Source organism: Lonchura striata, chromosome 11 (assembly GCF_046129695.1).
Source record: "Lonchura striata isolate bLonStr1 chromosome 11, bLonStr1.mat, whole genome shotgun sequence".
NCBI classification, from domain to species: domain Eukaryota; kingdom Metazoa; phylum Chordata; class Aves; order Passeriformes; family Estrildidae; genus Lonchura; species Lonchura striata.
Genome location: NC_134613.1, coordinates 14,662,639 through 14,680,631, shown reverse-complemented (window position 1 = coordinate 14,680,631; position 17,993 = coordinate 14,662,639). Strand labels below are relative to the sequence as shown.

The 17,993-nt window shown below is 45.4% G+C and overlaps 1 protein-coding gene across 3 annotated transcripts in view; it reads right to left on the bottom strand.

Moving 5' to 3' along the window:
* The window catches only part of PDE8A (phosphodiesterase 8A), a 144,271-nt gene that overhangs the window by 115,442 nt on the left and 10,836 nt on the right, over nt 1-17,993 (bottom strand). The window contains exons 1-2 of one of the 3 annotated variants that reach the window (XM_021537544.2): nt 2,974-3,017; nt 1,358-1,872 (exon numbers count right to left, since the gene is read on the bottom strand). The exons of 1 other annotated variant lie outside the window; for it this stretch is intronic. In XM_021537544.2, the coding sequence (XP_021393219.1) occupies nt 1,358-1,618 (261 nt within the window). In that variant the 5' untranslated portion in view covers nt 1,619-1,872; nt 2,974-3,017. Of the gene's footprint in view, nt 1-1,357; nt 1,873-2,973; nt 3,023-17,993 lie in introns of those variants that run through there. One more of the 3 variants, XM_021537546.3, reaches the window with a different exon arrangement.

Below are 17,993 nucleotides of genomic sequence, written 5' to 3'. Positions count from 1 at the left end.
AGGACTTAGATGACAACTTAAGCTTCTCAGCGTGGCTGCTGTGTTAAACATGCCGTGAGCTCATCTATCGCGTGTGAACAGGGCCGTAAAGTCCATTTCCTGTGCAGTGTTGTTAACACAAAAATCTCGTTTACTACACCACCATTCAGCTTCGTGTTCTGTGTTAAGTACTGTTAATTCCTCACCAGCTCACTACTCTCAAAGCGTCTGCTAATTTTCAAGACTTTTTTAAACTATGAAATTTATTTAACTATGACCAAAGATTACTAAATCTGAAGGAAAACAATCAAAGAAAATCACCCACATAACTGAAGTAAATTATTCCAGGTCAATAATCTAAAAGTTGTCTTAATAAGCAAGTAAAAACCGTAAGAAAACAACACATCATTAGAACTTCTGTTAGTCTGCAAAACACTTGACATTCAGCTAGATCTCACTTGCATCTCAAACCTGTATCTTATATTTACAGCATGTGTATCTCAGTTCTTATCACAGCAACTAGAACAGATCAGCCATGTTATATAATATCCCCAGGGCTGCTACAATGTATATTTGCAACTACTAATTTTTACAAAATAGCTTTCAAAAAAAAAGCAAAGCTATAATCCAAACCTATGACATTAGGAGCTAAAGTACAACCCATAAATAAACAGATAGATAAAAAGCAAGCAGACAAACAAGCGCTCCAAACCACTGTCTCACTTCCAAGAAAATAATCACAAATCACAATTTTTTTCAGTATGTGTCTATCAACTCCATACAGTCTTGTATCATACCTCTACTCAAAAGCATGGGTGCAAATACACGGGGAGAAAAAAGGCAAAAAAATACTCTATTTGCAGCAACAGAGAAGGTCAACAAGTTGTCAATGTAAATCAGTACCCAGAGCAAAACACGCTGCCGCTCTCCCTTCAACTTTCCAAATGGAAGAGGTATGTAGTGACCAGCCCAGCCCGCAGATCGCTCCAGAGCGCGATCTGTCCCGCTTGCAAAGGGGACAAGCACAAACAGCCCCGCGGGACGGCCCAGCCCGGCCCGGGGCTCCGCGCATCCCCCGTGCCCGGCGCGGCCCCAGGGACCCCGCAGCCCCGCGCCCCAGCAGCCCCGGCTCCAACGATCCATGCGGACAACTAACACCGCTCTCCTTCCCACAATTAGGAAAACTCATTTTCTGGAGTGAAGAAAGAGGCTTGGGTACCTCTACAAAGTCGCCAAGACACTGATTAGTTTATAAACGAAAGTAAAGCCCAAGCCAGGAAAAGATCCCGCACAACGGCCGGGAGACTCCTGGGGCTGAACCGCTACAGCCAACTCCTGTGCTGAGAGAAACAGTGCTCGTGTTTAGCACCCTTTTTACCTTAACATTGGATCTGCCGGTCTGGGCCTCTGCCTCCATGCTCCGGCTGTTCTCCCTCTTGTCTTTCTTAGAGGAATTAGTCCTCGCCTCATAAGTGGATGTGTTGTAGCATTTAATGAATAATCCTGGGACGGGGTTGCCTTGCTGCTGCTGAGACATGGTTGTGTTGGTCTGGTGAGGGAAATTGTACTCCTCAGACTCATTGCTACTGTGACAGATCACTCTGCTCTCAGAGAGGTTGGTGCTTGGAACACAGCCCATGCTTTGTGGCCACCTGGGGAATACTTCTAAATTGTATATATATACGGGTATATATATATATATATATATCTTTCCTTCCCGTTGATATTTTCCCCCTGCTTAATTTTTTTGTTAACAGGTTGACTCTCTCTCCTGCGTCTCCGCTACACTCTGAAGCATTGCCATCGGTCCCTTCTACACCACCAGAAACGTGTCTGTTCTCGTCCTCCAGGAAACAGGTCCTTTTAGCTCAATCTCAGCAGTGGGCTGGGGAGCTGGAGGGGAGGGAAGGGGGGAAATCAAGAACCGGTCGACTTCGTATTTTCACAGATTATTATTAATTTCTCTAAGCCATCTGAGAATCTTGATAACGTTTTCTTTCCTTCTTGTAAGAGCAGGGAAAAAAATAAAAAAAGAGGGGGAGACAGAAAAAAACCGGCAAAAATGACCAAAAAAAAAGGCAAAAATTAAAAAAAAAAAAAAGAAAACCAAGCCCCAAACCACACACACCTCGGCGTCGGCTCGGCGCTCAGAGCGGCCGGGGGCACGGCACCATCTCCTCCCCTGAGCCCGGAGCGCGGCGCATTTTCCACCCGGGCTTGCTCCGCGTTACCGATTAACCCGGGACCGGGCCGGGGGCCGCTCCCCACCTCCGCGTCCGCGCTCCCGCCGAGCCGCGCTCACTCCTCGCGGTCCCACTCGGCGCTGCGCTGTGCCGGGGGTGCGCTTTGGGGTGTGCTTTGGGGCCAAAAAAAAAAACCAAAAATCAACGATTTATTAAAAACCACCAGCGAAGAGCGAAAGCCGCCCGGCCGCCCCGGGGAGCCGGCTGCGCTCCTGACGCCGCGCTGGGCACGTCCCGCGCCGCCTCGGTCGCGGGCGGGCGGGCGGCCGCCGCGGGGGTGACATTCAGGTTCCCGTCGTCGGAAGGAAGGAAGAGCCCCCCGTCAGGCGGCAGCGGGGCTCTCCGGCCGCCGCAGCGGCATCCCGGCTCAGCGCCGCGGGGCAGGGGCGGGCCGGGCCGCGGGGAGCCCCCTCGGGGAATGGGGCACGGCCCGGAGGGCTTCCCTCAGCCGCGGGGGCAGCCGGCGCGGCGGGCGGGCGCATCAAAGGGCCTCCATGATGCTGTTGATTTTTTGGGCAGAGAAGTGATGAGAAACGGCGAGAAGGGAAAAATTAAAAAATAATAATAAAAAAAAAAAGGGGCGAGAAAAATTAAAAAGAGCGAGAAGTAGAAGGAGAACGATCCTAGCGTCCCATCCCGGCGGCAAGGGCTGCAGCGGCGAGAGCTCTGGTTCCCGGGGCCGTGGTGTCTGCATCCCTCAGCAGGGAAATGCCTGGCTCCCCGCAGCCGCCGTCCCTCGCGCCGCGCTCACCTTGTTATTATTGATGTTCCTCAGCGGCGGCCGCGGCCCCTCCGCCGCCCCGCCCGCCCGCCCCGCCCCGCGGCTCCCCCCGCGCCGCCCCGGCTCCGCGCCCGGCTCCGCGCCCGGCTCCGGCCGAGCCAATGCAGCGCCCGGCGGCGCTGACCTCCGGCCCGCGCTGGCGTCAATGCAGATCAGCGGCCGCGGCCAATGCCGCGCCAGCCCCGCCCGGGCCCGCGGCCCCGCGCCCGCAGCGCGGCCCGACCCGCGCGGGGCTCGGGCGGCCCCGGGACGCCGCCGCGGGGACCAGCGAGCGGCTGCCCCGTGAGACACCTGGTGCCCTGCCTCGGAAACCGGACAACGGACTCGGTTGTTGCTTCCCATCGTTTTCCTTTTCGACTCTGCCCATGCCAATTTCTTTGAAAATATTTTTGAAAGCAAAGCCTGTGAAAAGGGAAGATGGTGCTATGGGTGGAGCCAGGCTCCGGGGCTTGGGAAATCAACTGCAGGCAGACTTTTCCTGGAATATGTATGTAAAATAAACCTTTTCAGTTTCTATATCATATGAAAGTAACTATGCTTCCTTATCCTATAGATGTGCTGGGAGACTAGATGTCTGCATGTACTTTAAGAGAGAACATGCTGTATTTCAAGCCCTTCAGACACCATGCCCAGGGCAGAACAAGTTACTGCCGTAGACGATTTTGTTCGGAAGTACCAGCTCAAGTGCAGCCCAGGTTCAATGACAGACATACAAGTGTACTCTACCAGAGACCACACACAACCCAACGGCATCTTCACGTGCCTTTTGCTTTTTTCACTATGTCATTCGTAGCTTCTGCTGCCTTTATTCTCAACGACTCACAGAGGTGCTTCTCCAAGGTCCTGCCTCTTTTCACTAGCTGAAGAACAACTCGGAGGCAACAGTTTAGGGAAGGTCCAACCAAATTTCAGATTTAGGAACATGGTGAAAACCAAATACCAGAGAGATTACTTTTATCAATAAGCTCCAGCATCTGAAGAGGGGAAAACGATGTGTTACATGAGGAAACTGTTTGAACTACTCCTCTTTTTGTATCATGAACACTTCTGTGGTCCCCGGCAGACTCATTGAGTTTCAGAAGAATCCAATTCAGCAGGAGCGCACTTGTGTGCATTCAGGACAGCCACAGTTTTAACCTTAGTACCTTAACCATATGACAAATGCCATCAGGTCATAATTAGAAGCAAAATATGCTACTACAGAACAACAAGAATGGCAAGAAGCAGCTTTTCACTCGTATATGTAACAGCATCACTTGATCCAGATGAGAGTACCTTGTAAAGTTGAGGGATGCAAAGCCAAAAGTCAGTGCTTTTGAGAAATGTGGTTTTTCAGGATAACCACAGTACTCGCAATGCAGAAATGCTTTTATTTACTTCTCATAATTGCTAGCATTAACGGCTGGAAAATCAAGTCTTTCCTTCCCCAGTGTTTCTGACTGTGCAGCTTCAAGGATAAGCAATAGTCACATAAACATCATCCACCCCATTAATCTGATCTATAAGAGCCTGTTTGAACCAGGAAAAGAAGTCAGCTTCCTGTGCCCTCTCATCACTTTGGACACCCACTCAATATAACCATTTAACAATAAATGAAGGGAAAAGCTTACCATACCCATTTGAAACAGTGGGCACTGTTTGGGGATGGATCTCATCCTCATTCTTTCCTTTACATTAATCATTATTTACTAGATGCCATTAATGAGAACACACTTATGTTCAGCTAGAAAAAGACTGTGGAAGAAGAGAATGCTGCAATTCCTACTTGTGCTGTTAAGCTTAAGTGCAAGCTCCCTTCCTCAGCCCTAATGCATCTGTCAGCAAAACTGCTATTGCACTTTGTTTCTGGTGGCACTGGAGAAGTCAGAGACAGCAAAACTTCATTTTCAGAGCTGCACATTCAGTTTACAGTGCTGACACCTAGAGTTAAGCTTTCTACTTTGTAAAATGAATGGGTCTGGTTTGCAGGTACATAGAGATAAAATGTACAATTCACAATGTCATTTAAAAAAATCAATATTGGAAAAAATCTCTGCTTTCCACTTTGAATGCAAACAAATTCCCACTCAACTAATATAAAAATTTATGTAAATGACAAGCAAATACTGGGGGGAGGGGAAAATGTTTTGTTTGATAACAGCATGACAAAACTAGAAAATGTACATGCAGACATGATGTGCATGACGACTTTGCTCTTTTAAAGTTTTTCCACAGCTGTCCATTGGCAAGTTATTACTGATTATTTCTACAGCCTGACTTCATTAAAAAAAATCAATTTGCAAGATTTTCAGATGACAACTCACACTGCCTTGAATGGGAGGATGAGACTGAATAATCCCTTAGTAGTTTAATAAAAGCCATTGAAAAATCACTGGGGTTATTGTCACACTGATGAAAACTCAACTAAAGACAAAAAACTGCCCTTTGAACAAGACACTGGCACTGGAATTGTCTTGTTTCTCTACAGTTTGGAAACACTGGTACTGGGTTTTATTGCCAATAGAAAAATACAGTTGAAAGTAAAGATTAACCAGAGCCTAGAATCAAAGAGAAGGGATGAAAGCATCAAAATTGTTGCCAATGGTAGTAGTTTGTCAATGCACTGTATTAAGTCTGTGGATAAAGGGCCTTGTTCACACTTACTGCTGAAGTGCAGCTCAGGAAATGGTGGGCCCTGTTACAAAAATACCAAAAAAAATCATGCAAAATAGCAGAGGAAGCCTAGGAGTGTAGACACTGGCAGATTAGGACTGTGGGGGAAGTGCAAGGTCAGTACAGAGTCAGTAAGGGAGAGGTCAGAAGCGAACTAGCTCTAGGAGACAGCTGGGGGAATGACAAAGGTTATTTATGGATAATAAGGTTGAATTTCATTCAGGACTGCAGAATAAGAAAGAATGCTAGGAAAGAGCTTGGAATGATTGTTATCAGCTTCATCTGCAGACAAGTGGGTGCTGGGGAAGATCAAAGTATTTAGAGAACAAAACATACGTGTCAAAATTTAAAAGGATTGAAAAGACACGATTCAGCCACATCCTCATCCTTCTCCCAGAGAAATTACATTTGATCCTGCATATTCTTAATAAAAGATTGAACATACTGCCCCCCAGATATCCCCCACTATTCCCTATATCTGCTATTTCCCCCCACATTTCACACAGACCTTGACCAATTCCCACTGCACACTGTAAGAGTTCATGCATGAGCACTGGGACCGTTCACTCCTGTCCAGTCACACAAAAATACATGTAAAGGCCCAGAGCAAAAAGTTGTTGCCAAAATCCAATTTTGATAATACTTCAGAATGTGAGACATGGGCAGGCAGAATTATGCAGAAGGAATGACAGACTAACATCTGCATGAACAACAAATATCAGTGGATACTCTGGAAAAGTGTCTGTCCAGCAAAGGCAGAGCAAGCATGACTGCAGTCCTGTGAGCACAGGCAGCACTCTTGGTAAGAGATTACTCTATGTGGTTTGAATTGCTTCTCCCCCCAAGTCAGCTGTATGGTCCAGCTGTGTCTTTTGGCCTTCTGAAAAGTTAGGCAATCCTGTTGGTCTCTAGGCCAGTGAAGGAGGCAGTGGGGAGAAGGAGAACTGTGGAAAATGTGCCAGCATGCAAACAGCCGAATGGACTCTACAACGCTGACTACTGACATGTGCAAGCTGTGACAGAGGTTTTCTCCCCATCCCAAGATATTCTAGAAGAAGAAGAAGCAAGGACCATATGCTACCTTAGCCCCAAGTGAGTATCAGCATTACACCCCACGAGGGTAGATCTCCTTGTTTGTGTACGAGCATCAGGTATCCTGGAACAGGGTGTTTTCAGGTGACACAAGAGTAACATTTTTCCTGAGACAGCTCATCCCCAGCTCCTGGAATGTACAGAAGTATAGTGAGGTTTGTTTTCTGCATCACTTTCCTAATGTCCTGAAAAGCCCCAAAGCAGCTGAGAGAAGGCTGTCCTGATGTCCTGGCAGGCTGTCCAGCTGCTGCTGTTGTGTAATTGCAATTGCAGAACACAGACAGTTGTCTGTACCACTTGGAAATCAGAGCCTTCAAGGCAGCCTAAGTCAGCAACTTTTTCAACTCTAGCACTAAAGACATTCAAGTCCAAAGCTCAGATATTTCATGTACATACAAGCTTCATCATCATAACTGGTGTCAGAACAGCTTTTGCAGCTGTAGTTTACACATCTCACTCTGCACTGCTCAGTGATCAGCAGGATAGACACACTGTTTCTAGGAGAAGAGTGTACCCCCTTTTCCACTGTACTTTCTTTCCCCTCGGACTACCTTCTTTGCTGTCCAATGCTTCTCAAGATTCCCTCAGCATTATACTTTCTCTACTTTGTTTTTTGTGGGCTCTCCCCAAGATTACCCAGGAGCAGCACCTGCTTCCAGAGCAGATGCAGAGTGAAGGTGAGCAGATCTCTGCCACTCAAATTTAATCACTGGGCACAGGCCTTCAGATGCTGCTGCTCTCCCTTCCCCAGTGTCTAATTCTCACCCCTAACCCATGTCTTTCCAGTGCTTGAACCTGGAGCCCTACACAGCCCAGGGGGTGCAGCACCTACAGGATGCAGGAGGCTGCACTGTATCACCCAGCTGCTCCTGACCTGCTGTCAAAGCAGCCTCCAACAGCTCCTACTGCCTGGCCTCGCCTTCAGTTAACCAAAAATTTGTGGAGAAGGGAGGAACAAAGCACTGTCGTCCCCAGCCACTCCCCTATAATTACCCTGTGCTTCACAAGCAGTATTATCTGTCTGGATACACAGGGCCATGCAGCCAGCTGCGACCATAGAGAATTAGCTGTTCCCCTCTTGGAGAATTTTGCCTTCTCTCTTCCTAAGTATTTTTAAGCTAACTTGCATTTATTTAGCATGCAACCTTTTGAGTTTGTGATTTACTAAACCAAGGATGACAACTAGTCCCTTTAGGTGGAGTGGTATACTCAATTCTTACACCCTACAAGTGCCTGTTGTCCCTGAGCTCCTTAGGAGTATTGGATCCTTTTCTTAGCTAGTCAGCCTCAGCCAGGCTCAGCCCAAAAGTGACCACAGCCTCAGGACCCTCCAGACTCCTGAACTGATTCCCAATTGCCACAACTCCCTATATTACATTGTGGCCTGCCTGGATTCAATAAGAGAAAACAAAACAACAACAACAACAAAAAATCAGTAAAAGAAACAAGCAACTTGTGTCCTACATCAGTAAGTCAGTTCTCTTTGGTCATCAGAGCTGGAAGGACAAGCTCTTAGTCTTTATTAGGTCTTTATTGTCTGACCCAGCAGCTAAAAGATCAGTTCAGGCTAATGAGGGGATACTCACTCAAGACACACTTTCAAATCCACACTTTCAAATCTTCTTGTTTGCTCCTGGTTAATCAGCAGTTCTAGTGGCCAGCAGGCTGCCTGCCTTCCTGTGCCACCATCCTAAACCCTTCCCAAGGCAGACAAAGTAAGAATGGCAAAGAGAACAATAAAATATGGAGCTGGAAACTCATCCCTGCTGTATGGCAGCAGCAGAAGCTGAAAAACTCTCAAAATTAATCTTTAAGACTAGACTGTACACCTGCAAAACAGATGGCTTTCACGGTTGCTGAATTTATTATTTAAGGAACAGATACATCATCCATGGTTACACTGAGCAGTGATTTATTATATATTCACAATAGCAAAAAATCCCATGTCCTGGCTGTGAGATTTATATTCTTAGATCACTGAAACAGCTGAAGAATTTCTCCTACAAAGTTGTCTGAATATAACACAGGGAACTCATGTGAATACTTAACTCCTAGCTGTGTTCTCAAGTACATTTCCTTTCTTTGGGTCAAAACAATACCTTTAAATACACTCAGTTATACCTGACTGTGTACAGTCCTTTCCCAATGTTAAGTCTTTCTGTGGAGCATATATGCAAGCATCTGCAAGAAGCTGAACCCTTAATTAACAAAGAGGATCATACCCTACCATCAACAGGTAACCCAGAGATGATTGTGCAATTGAATATATTCATTTTTCCAGGAATGTTTCGCATCCATTCTTTCATTGTAATCAGGCTCTGGTTTTCCAGCAGTGGCAGAGCATTTATCCAATACTATTCTTTCCAACTGTATTCTCATTTCTGTAAGCTCCCACCAGGGAAGTTGCAGTCCTTGTCTCTTGCCAGTGTGCAGTTCTGCATGCAGACAGTTGTAAGGAGGAATGTACAAGAATCTCTGTGGTGCCATGGCACAGCACCATGATGATGATTCTTGTAAACTCCGTTTTATAGCTGTCTGCACATCCAGCTGAGCAGCAGGAAGAGCAGCACCACAAGAATTGCAAGAGGAGGTGGCAACTCAGGGGAGAGATAAGGAGAAACTACATTCAAGGGAGAGGGCTGGTGGAAAAAAACCAAGCCACGGAAGTTTTCTGGGGATAGTCATTTAAAAAAAAGAGAGAAACACACTCAGGATGCGTTGGGGAGATAAATCTTCAGAGTTTTTGAAAAAGGGAAGGCAGTGCTTTCAGGCTCACTCACCACAGCCCTAACAAACATAAATCTTACTCACATGGGCACCATCCTTCCCAACACATTCACCAGGGCTGGCTGTAGCACAGCTATCACGGAAGGATCTGTCATATTAAGCAGAACAACACTTGGCAGTTTGTGTGAATTGTGGCTATGGCCAGCACAGCTGGGTGCTGCAGGGGTTGACAGGCTCTGTAACACAAGCACAATAGCAAGCACTAAAAAAATGGAAAAAAAACCCCTCCAAAATGTTTTGGGAACAGAGCTGAAAAATACTTCTAAAACATGTCCTTTAAATTCATGAGAGACTTCCAAACAGATGGGGTGAGGAATGATCAGCAGATTATTGAGGGGGCTGATCTCATGGTTCAGGTCTGCCTTAGCAAGATCTCCTAGGTCTGCACTTACTGTGCCCAAGTGTGGAGGGGGGGGGGGTTCCTACTGCTCCAACAAGAGGCTTTTTAATCCCTGCTACTTGAAAGAAGCTGCAGTGCCATCTCTGTCTCCCTGATGTAGCTCCAGGCACAGCTCCCCACTTCTATCCCTGCACATGAAAGCCTCTCACTCTCATGGCTGCAGGTAACCAGGAGCAGCCCTCATCCCTGACATGGCCCAAGTGCCAAACACACCTTTCCCACAAGCTGAATCTCCTCTACACTTCTGCTTTTGGGGAGTTTCGGAGCAAACCATTCCACACATTGCCTTTACAGTGAATTAATGTAACCAAGTCAAAATAATCACTCTTAAATTCACTACCACAACAAGTATACCAGCTTGGACAAAGCAAGTGAAGATATATCCACCTCCTTGCACTCTTGGAAGTTCACTGGGCAAGTGTCAGAGTCGTTTGAGAAGGTCAGGATCATACCATGCACATGACATCTCTTCAGACCCCATGCAGACTGCTTCCCTCTTGCTCAGCTGGTATAAACACCTAAAAGTCACATTGTCCTTTTGACAGTCTTGGGCACAAAAGAACTAACCACTTTTAAAATAAAGCCGAGTCTTTAGGACTTCAAAAATCTGATCTAAATTGATTATCCTTTTAGAAGGAAACTAAGTAACTCTGCATTTCACAGATTCACAGGGGAAAAGCTATGTGGCCTCTTAGGAGGGGGGGTAAATTGAGAAGAAGAAAAAAAAGTATGTACATAAGATGGCTGTTCTAAGATAATCTCACAATAAAAGTTTTTTCCAAACACAGCCACATTTCTTTTCCAGGAGGAACAGCAAATCTCAGAAAAATCAGTCTTTCTCTGGGGAGAAATACACATATTCAAGAAAAAGATATTTCAAGAGAGGACAGTTTAAACTGAGCTTACCTAGTGCAGGCTGCACAGACTGGTGCTGCAGAGTGGCAGGCAGTGATGGCAGCTGGGTGGAACACTGTGACTCAGCTGTGCCTGGCTCTCCAGAGGATCAGTTCTGGGCAGCATGAGGATTATTCCCCACATCCTGCACCCAGAGCTGCCACCTTACTTGATCACTCAGTGCCCTGACTCACCCTTACATCACACACAGGTGAGCAAACCTTGCTGCTCACTGCCACCCAGGGGGAATTTTTAGGAAGTTCTGGGAGAGGGATATCAGGAAACTCTTACCTACTCGTGCAGGTTTTCTCCAAAAATAGCAACAGTTATCCTGGACTTACACCTGTCACTGATTAAACAAGACCTCTTCAGGTCTCTACCAAACCCCCACAGAGACTGAAAAAGGAGAGATAGAGCGGGCCCTGTACAGCTGCAATTAATTGAGTATTAGGCAGAAGCCCAGACTCATAGCTGAAACTCTGGGTCCAGCTGCAAGGTATTTCACTGATTGTGTAATGATAATCAAAAATAAAAATTAAAGAAGCAAATAGCAATATAGCAAATTCCATTCCTTATAGCATTTCCATTCAAGTTTTTATTAATGCTATAAGCTCAATAATGGAAAACAGTTAGTATATAAGGGCTACTTTGGAAGCATTCTGCTCAGAGACAAACTGTGGGTGTACATACTTCAACTTCTTTCAGACGGATGCTGTTTTTTATAAAACAAACCAGAAAAATACCAACTCTTCTGACTGTCAGCTCAGGCTGTTGAACATTTAAGAATGGAAAAGGGCATTAGCCTACAATGACAGTTAAAGGTTTTTCATCATTGTTTGAATTACCTGCAAAATAACACACTCACAGGGAAATCACTGACACACAGGTTTAAATTAGACTTCAAGTGCTTTGTAAAACACATTCATTTTACATACTTATTTGTTTGCTGGCTGTGTTGGCTGCTTCTTAACACGGGGAAGAGAAAAATGAAATTATCACCCAAAGTTGGCTCTGGGATACCAAGGACCCTGAGAAAGGGCCTGGGCAGAGTGGGCAGCTGCGGTGCCAGGAGCTCATCCTGACAGCAGCATAATGGCATCACCTCACTGCAGCCCTCTGTACTACATGAGGAACATACACATACTCAATCTTTTCTCCTGGCAGCCCTCATTTCTACTTCTATATTTTTCTTTTAAATTTCCTCACTCTTTTGTCACATAACACATTTTCATTGTTTTAATATAGGACCCTTTTGATATTATCAACACACTAAGAATTACAGTTCTATTTTCCCATCTGAGGCATTTATCTGGTGCTGCTATTTGAGCTGCCCTAATTAGGGCAGATTGATCCCACCTTTATCCCAACGTAGCATTTTGAGTTAGATCTTTGTATTTAAAAAGCACTGGGCTTCCCAGAGGCAGTGGGATTTTCTGAATCTGCAATATCTTCTCCCATGCAATGAACTCATCAGACAAAGAATAGATAGAGAGATGAAGACTGCAAAAATTATATGAGTAAGAGAAAATAAATTAAGCAGGACTTCTCTACACAGAGACTGAAGTAAAAATAAAAAATTCTTTGCAGTGCTGTAGATTTCAGATAAAACCTAAATCCCCAGACCAGCTTCCTGTCAGATATAAACTGCATGTACTTTGGCCATTTTCTCATCAGTTTAAAGCCAGCATCATATTTGTTACAACTACAGCATATTTACTGATGAAAGCCCTCTGAAAAACACTTTGGGAAGAGAAACAGAATTTTATCAGACTAAATTCACATTGCACCATCTTTTTTTTCACTAAATTTCTGCCCCCTGTATTATTGAAATAAACCTAAGTTAGCTCCCACATCACAATATTCTTCAAAAAAAAGAAAAAATAAAGGCAGGAATTACCCAGCTCTTCCTCCACTTGAGGAGAATGTGAACTTCTGATAAAAAGTTTACTTTAGTTGCTCTGCCAAGTGCTAGGCCCAGAAGTGGGGAGGATTAATAACAGGAATGGGCTGGAGACACGTGATTGAGTTAGCCGTGTTTGCAGTTCAGCTCCTTAGCAAGGTACAGCCTGACCTTAGGTGACTGTGGCTAAAAGGAACAATTATGGAGCTCAGCAGTGGAAAAAAAGGTAAAACAAAAACAGACAGACCGGAGCCATATAACTAAAAGAATTTAAAGTGTTCAGCTAAATTAGGCACATTAGGTTAGAATACATTACATCCAAGCTTTATTAACCACTTCAGTGAGAAAAGAACTTCAGAAAATATTATAGAAGCCATGGATTTCTTCTAGAACAGATGCTGTACTGCTTCCTTTTATCTCTTAATAACAAATAAAAGTAAACTTTATTTTATCTAAAGTTACATGGCCCTATCACAGACATACTGGAACACATCATAAATACTAGTTGATTTATGATTCTAATTCCTTAGAGATGGGAAAATATTGAGTGATTTGCTCTTAATGACCTGGGAAATATTTGTCATTGCCCAGAAGCAAGGCTGTAATCTGACCTCTTTCATCAGTCTCCACCTTTTGAAGCTTCAGTGGTTTCTGGGAAATCCTATATTTAAGACAGTTAGTATAGCCAAGTAAAATTCTGTATTTTTCAAGTGCAACATAACATATGATTGTGCAGCAACACTTTGCCTCTACTAGAGACAGCACATCTTGATCTGCACCAGGGAAAAAGCTTCAGCTGACTAATAATCATCTAAAAGGCTTTTAAAAAAACAGCTTTCTGATAAGACTGCATTTCTCTGAAGGTCAGTTTATCAGGAAAATGCTAGTAACAGTCAAGTGAGATGACATTTGGTGTAGCAAATGTCTCCCAGCTTTTTTACTAATGGGGAACCACTGCAGAAAAAGGAGTTGATGGCTGTGGAGACACATGCAGTGAGTTTATTCATATCTCACTGGTATTTGGGGAATAACCTGACACTTTTGAGGAAGCTCAGAAACCCGGAAAGAACCTTTACACAGCTCTACAAGGAAACAATTCTCATCTCCATCTATTTTCTTAATTCTGCTTGTTTAAAAGACTTCCTAATTCTTGTTTGAGTAGGGAACTATTGGCATTTTCTGTATATCAGTTCAGTTCCTGTTCAAGGGGGCCTTGGAGAGCAGCATTCCTGGTGGGATGGAGAGCAGGACCAGAGGTGTGCTGGTGTGCTCTCTGCAGCCAAACCTGGAATGTTTGAGTGCTGTACCCAGGCAAGGAGTTCTTGGACCAGGAGCAACTCCACTGAAGATGATTTTGGTTCTCCCTGTGATGTCTTTCAAATGCTGTTTGTGGGCACAGAAAAACACCAGAGACATGGCTTTGGGATGCAGTCATCAAACACAGGCATCCTGGGACACTCACAGATGCCCACTGCAAGCCACAGAACATAGGCCTGCTGCCTGCTGATCTGCTTTGGGGAAAATTGCTAGGATTGAAGGAATTTATTTTGTTCTGTACTTCAAGGGCCTCCCGTGGGCAGGCGGGCGGGCCGGATGCAGCTGGAGCTCTCCCTCCCTTTCCTGGTGCACGGGGCAGTCAGGGAGGCTGAGCACGGCTGTCCAGGGCCTGGGATGGGTCACTGCACTGCCTGGGAGATGGCAATCGGGGGGAGAATCCCCAACCCTTCCACAGCCCAGCCAGGCAGGCAGGAAACTGCTGGGTGGCACCCCCAGACCCCACTTCTTCCCACTTAAAGCAGCTATTTAGTCCTCTTTTGGAGTGTGCTTCATGAGTGTTGAATTGTATGAGTTTAGAACTGGGCTTAGCTAGCCACAGTGGATGGACCTTGACAAAGAGCTTTTAAGCCTCCTCAGTGAAGACAGCTGGTATTTTAAGAACAGGTTAGGGCATGACAATAGCTCCTTGCACTGGTACAACTGGTTACTGACTGTAATTCTCAACAAAGATTCATACAATAGCTTCATGTAGCCATAAAATTGAATAGATTTATAATAAAATTCAGTGTTACCTGTGAAGGCAAGACAATGCAATGCATTAGCTGGGGTTGGGAAGCTAATTTCACTGTGCATGGCTCCCTCCTCACATAACCTGCTATGATGGAGGTCAGCTCATCCTCTTGGATATCCATCCTGTCTCAGTCAAACAAGAAAGTACTGTGACCTGATCCAACCCATCAAGCCCTGATCCAAACAGGAGACACAAGGCAAAGGGCTTCTATATAAGGAAAAAAAAAGGAGCTGGTGGAGTTCAGAAAAAAAAAAGCAGGATCAAAAGGAGTATTTTGTAGCACAGTTGAACCCGTCAACACAGCCTGCACAGTGCCATCTTTGGCACATTATCCCACAGTATAAGAACAAAGCTAGATCCAAAAAGACAATTAAAAGGAAACCACACTATCTAGACAGGACATCTCTTCTGCAGAGCACTAATGATTAACCTTTGGAAACCACAATAATTTATCATGGAAGTAAAAACTACAGTGAAACCCAAAGATCATTGACATGAACCAGAAGTAGCCTCTGGGAGATGTCCTGCCTGCAGGAAAGCATTCAAATATGTACAGGACGTAGTCAGGGTCTGGGTATATAATTATGTTTTGAAAACAAATAATGTTGCACCTTAAACAGAAAGGAAACTCCCGTGAGATGAAGCTTGAATACTCCCTGGATTATACCCTGAGACAGCTCTTAACATACAATGAAGGAATCACCACAGTCCAGTTTTAGGGAGTCCCTCAGAAAATGCAAACAAGCAAGGTTAGGTAACAGAATAGTGTTTGAGCTTGGGATCTCTGCAGAAAGCATGAGCTCTCTTTTACTGTAAATAGTGTGATCTGGTCTGACCAGTGGCTGATTGCATAGCACTGTGTCTTGTTAGCTCACCTCTGGCCATAACAGGCAGTCGTCACTTGCATGGAAAGGAAAACAGAAGTTAATGGACTAATTCATCCAACTTGTGTTTAAAAATCCCTCACTGCCCATGACTCCCAAGTAAACTATAAAGAAAGGGATCTGATTCCCCTGCATGACTGACTTTGAGCATACACACAATGCTGCCTGGTCACAAGGTTATCTTGGATGTAAAGCCACTGTGCACTGGCCACTACCTCTACTTACATCCATTATAGGAACCACTTGTATCATATGCACCTTGCTTCAGTGTGCAAGACATTTGGTTCCTAAAAACACGATTAGGATGGCTGGAGTAACCACTAACCAGACATGCTGGAATGCCTAGAAGTGTCCAGGATTAGTCATTTGGCAGCAGTCTTGAGGAAATGTAGCTTTACATATCCCACTCTGGACAGAGGGTTTAGTGCTCAGGCCCTTCTGGCAGGTCTGAACCTGACTCCTTCCCTCGCAGAACACAGCACAGCTTGGATCAGCTGTGGCTCTGACAGCTAGAGCTGGGATACAGCTGCCACAAAAATCTGGATCACTCACTTTGTCAAATCTGTCTCCAGAATATTATTTACTTCACCAAAAGAAAGAAACCCAAACCAAAACAAACCCTATTTCTATGCTTGGCCTTGGTTTTTATTTTTTCTGGATAATTTCAGCTTCTGTGTTTGTCAACTGAAAGGAAAACTCATGTCACATACTCATGGGTCAGAAATCTGGTGGGTGTTTGTATATTATACAAGAGGTCAAAGATTGGAGAAGTTTCATTCTAACCTGAGGACAACAAAACAAGGTTACTGAAGAGCAGTGTGGCTGCTCATCAGCTGTACACATGCAGGCAAATGCAAGATTGCATTTAGGTGCCTCAGTGCTGGCAGGACTGAGCTGCAGATGCTTTTTTCACTGGAATTTGATGCAGGTCTTGCATGCACCTTCTTGTCAGGAGGGCTGACACCTGCCCCTCAGTGCAGGGATCCAGTCCCCTCTGTGTAAGGTGAGCTGCTCCTGTGGGAACTCAAAATGTCTCTCAGACATTTTTAGAGGTTCCTGGCCTTGGTCAGAAGCATTCTAGACCCCGTCAGACAGCTGGAAACAGCTGTGATTTTGAGTTTGAGCCATGGAATGAATTACCAACTTTGAAGGTGGAACAAGCAGTCACAAAGGGTTAGATAGTATAGTAAATGTAGCTACAAAGTAGAGGGGAAATTTTTTTAGTATTGTACAGGGGGATTTTAGCACATGTACAGGGGGGTTTTTACTTTGTACATGGGAGTCAGAAGTTCTAAGATGGAGGAAAGTGGGCTGATCCTGTTCTTCCTCTTTCTTCTTCCTTACCTCCATGTTCTTGGTGATGTTGGCACTCACAGATTGGTTTAGAGTAGAAAAGCACTTGGTAATATAGGTAGTAGGTATTGGGGAATAATTGTAAACATGTTATACGTAATATATCTTATAAAAGATAGCAGCAGCCCTGGGTGGGGGGAGAGAGAAGAAGACACTGGACAGTCAGGGTGTCAGGAGTGTGTGTGTGTCTCTGCCTGGGCCGCTGATCAAACAGCCACAGCCCGAGAACATAATCTGTTAGATAACTAGCAATAAATCGTCTTGAGACCGAGCAACAAGAGACTGCGGAGCTTTTCTTTGGGAGCACGGGTTGGAGGAGAGCCTTTACCACCACTCGAGACCCCAAACCAAACCCGGGGTTCTCACATGCTCCCAGGCCACATCCACGCCAGGAACTGTGCCCAGCACAGAGCCTGTGCCTCTGAGCAGCCAGCACAGCCAAACCCTCCCAAGGAGCACGGTCAGAGCAGCCTGTGCTGGCCCGGGCTCAGCCTCCTGACCCTCAGAAGGACCACGCTGCTTCAGCCTAGTGCTGGCTGAGCAGAATGAGCCCCACTGCTCCGGAGCAGGAATGCTCCCCATGAGACCACAAGCCCGGGCATCACACCATTGTGCGGGGTGCCATGGCCTGAGCATCTCTGCTCAGGGCTGCAGAGAATGAACCAGTTAAAACACGCAGGAACCAGCAGCTGCCCTGGTTTTCACATACGGAGCTGCAGAGCTGGTGCCAAGGACTCCTGCACCCAGGAGTGCACAGATGATATTGCTCCTTCCATGTGTGACATTCATGGGGCATTCCTACGGTGAAAGAAACCAGCACGGCCGAATGGATGAATGGAAAAACGAATGGCTTCAAGTTGATTTAAAGGAGATATTTAGTCATGCATGGGAAGGAAAAGAGAGAATAAGTGACCAAAATAGAACGAAGCAATTGGAAACAGCTGATGTTTGATGAAAGGA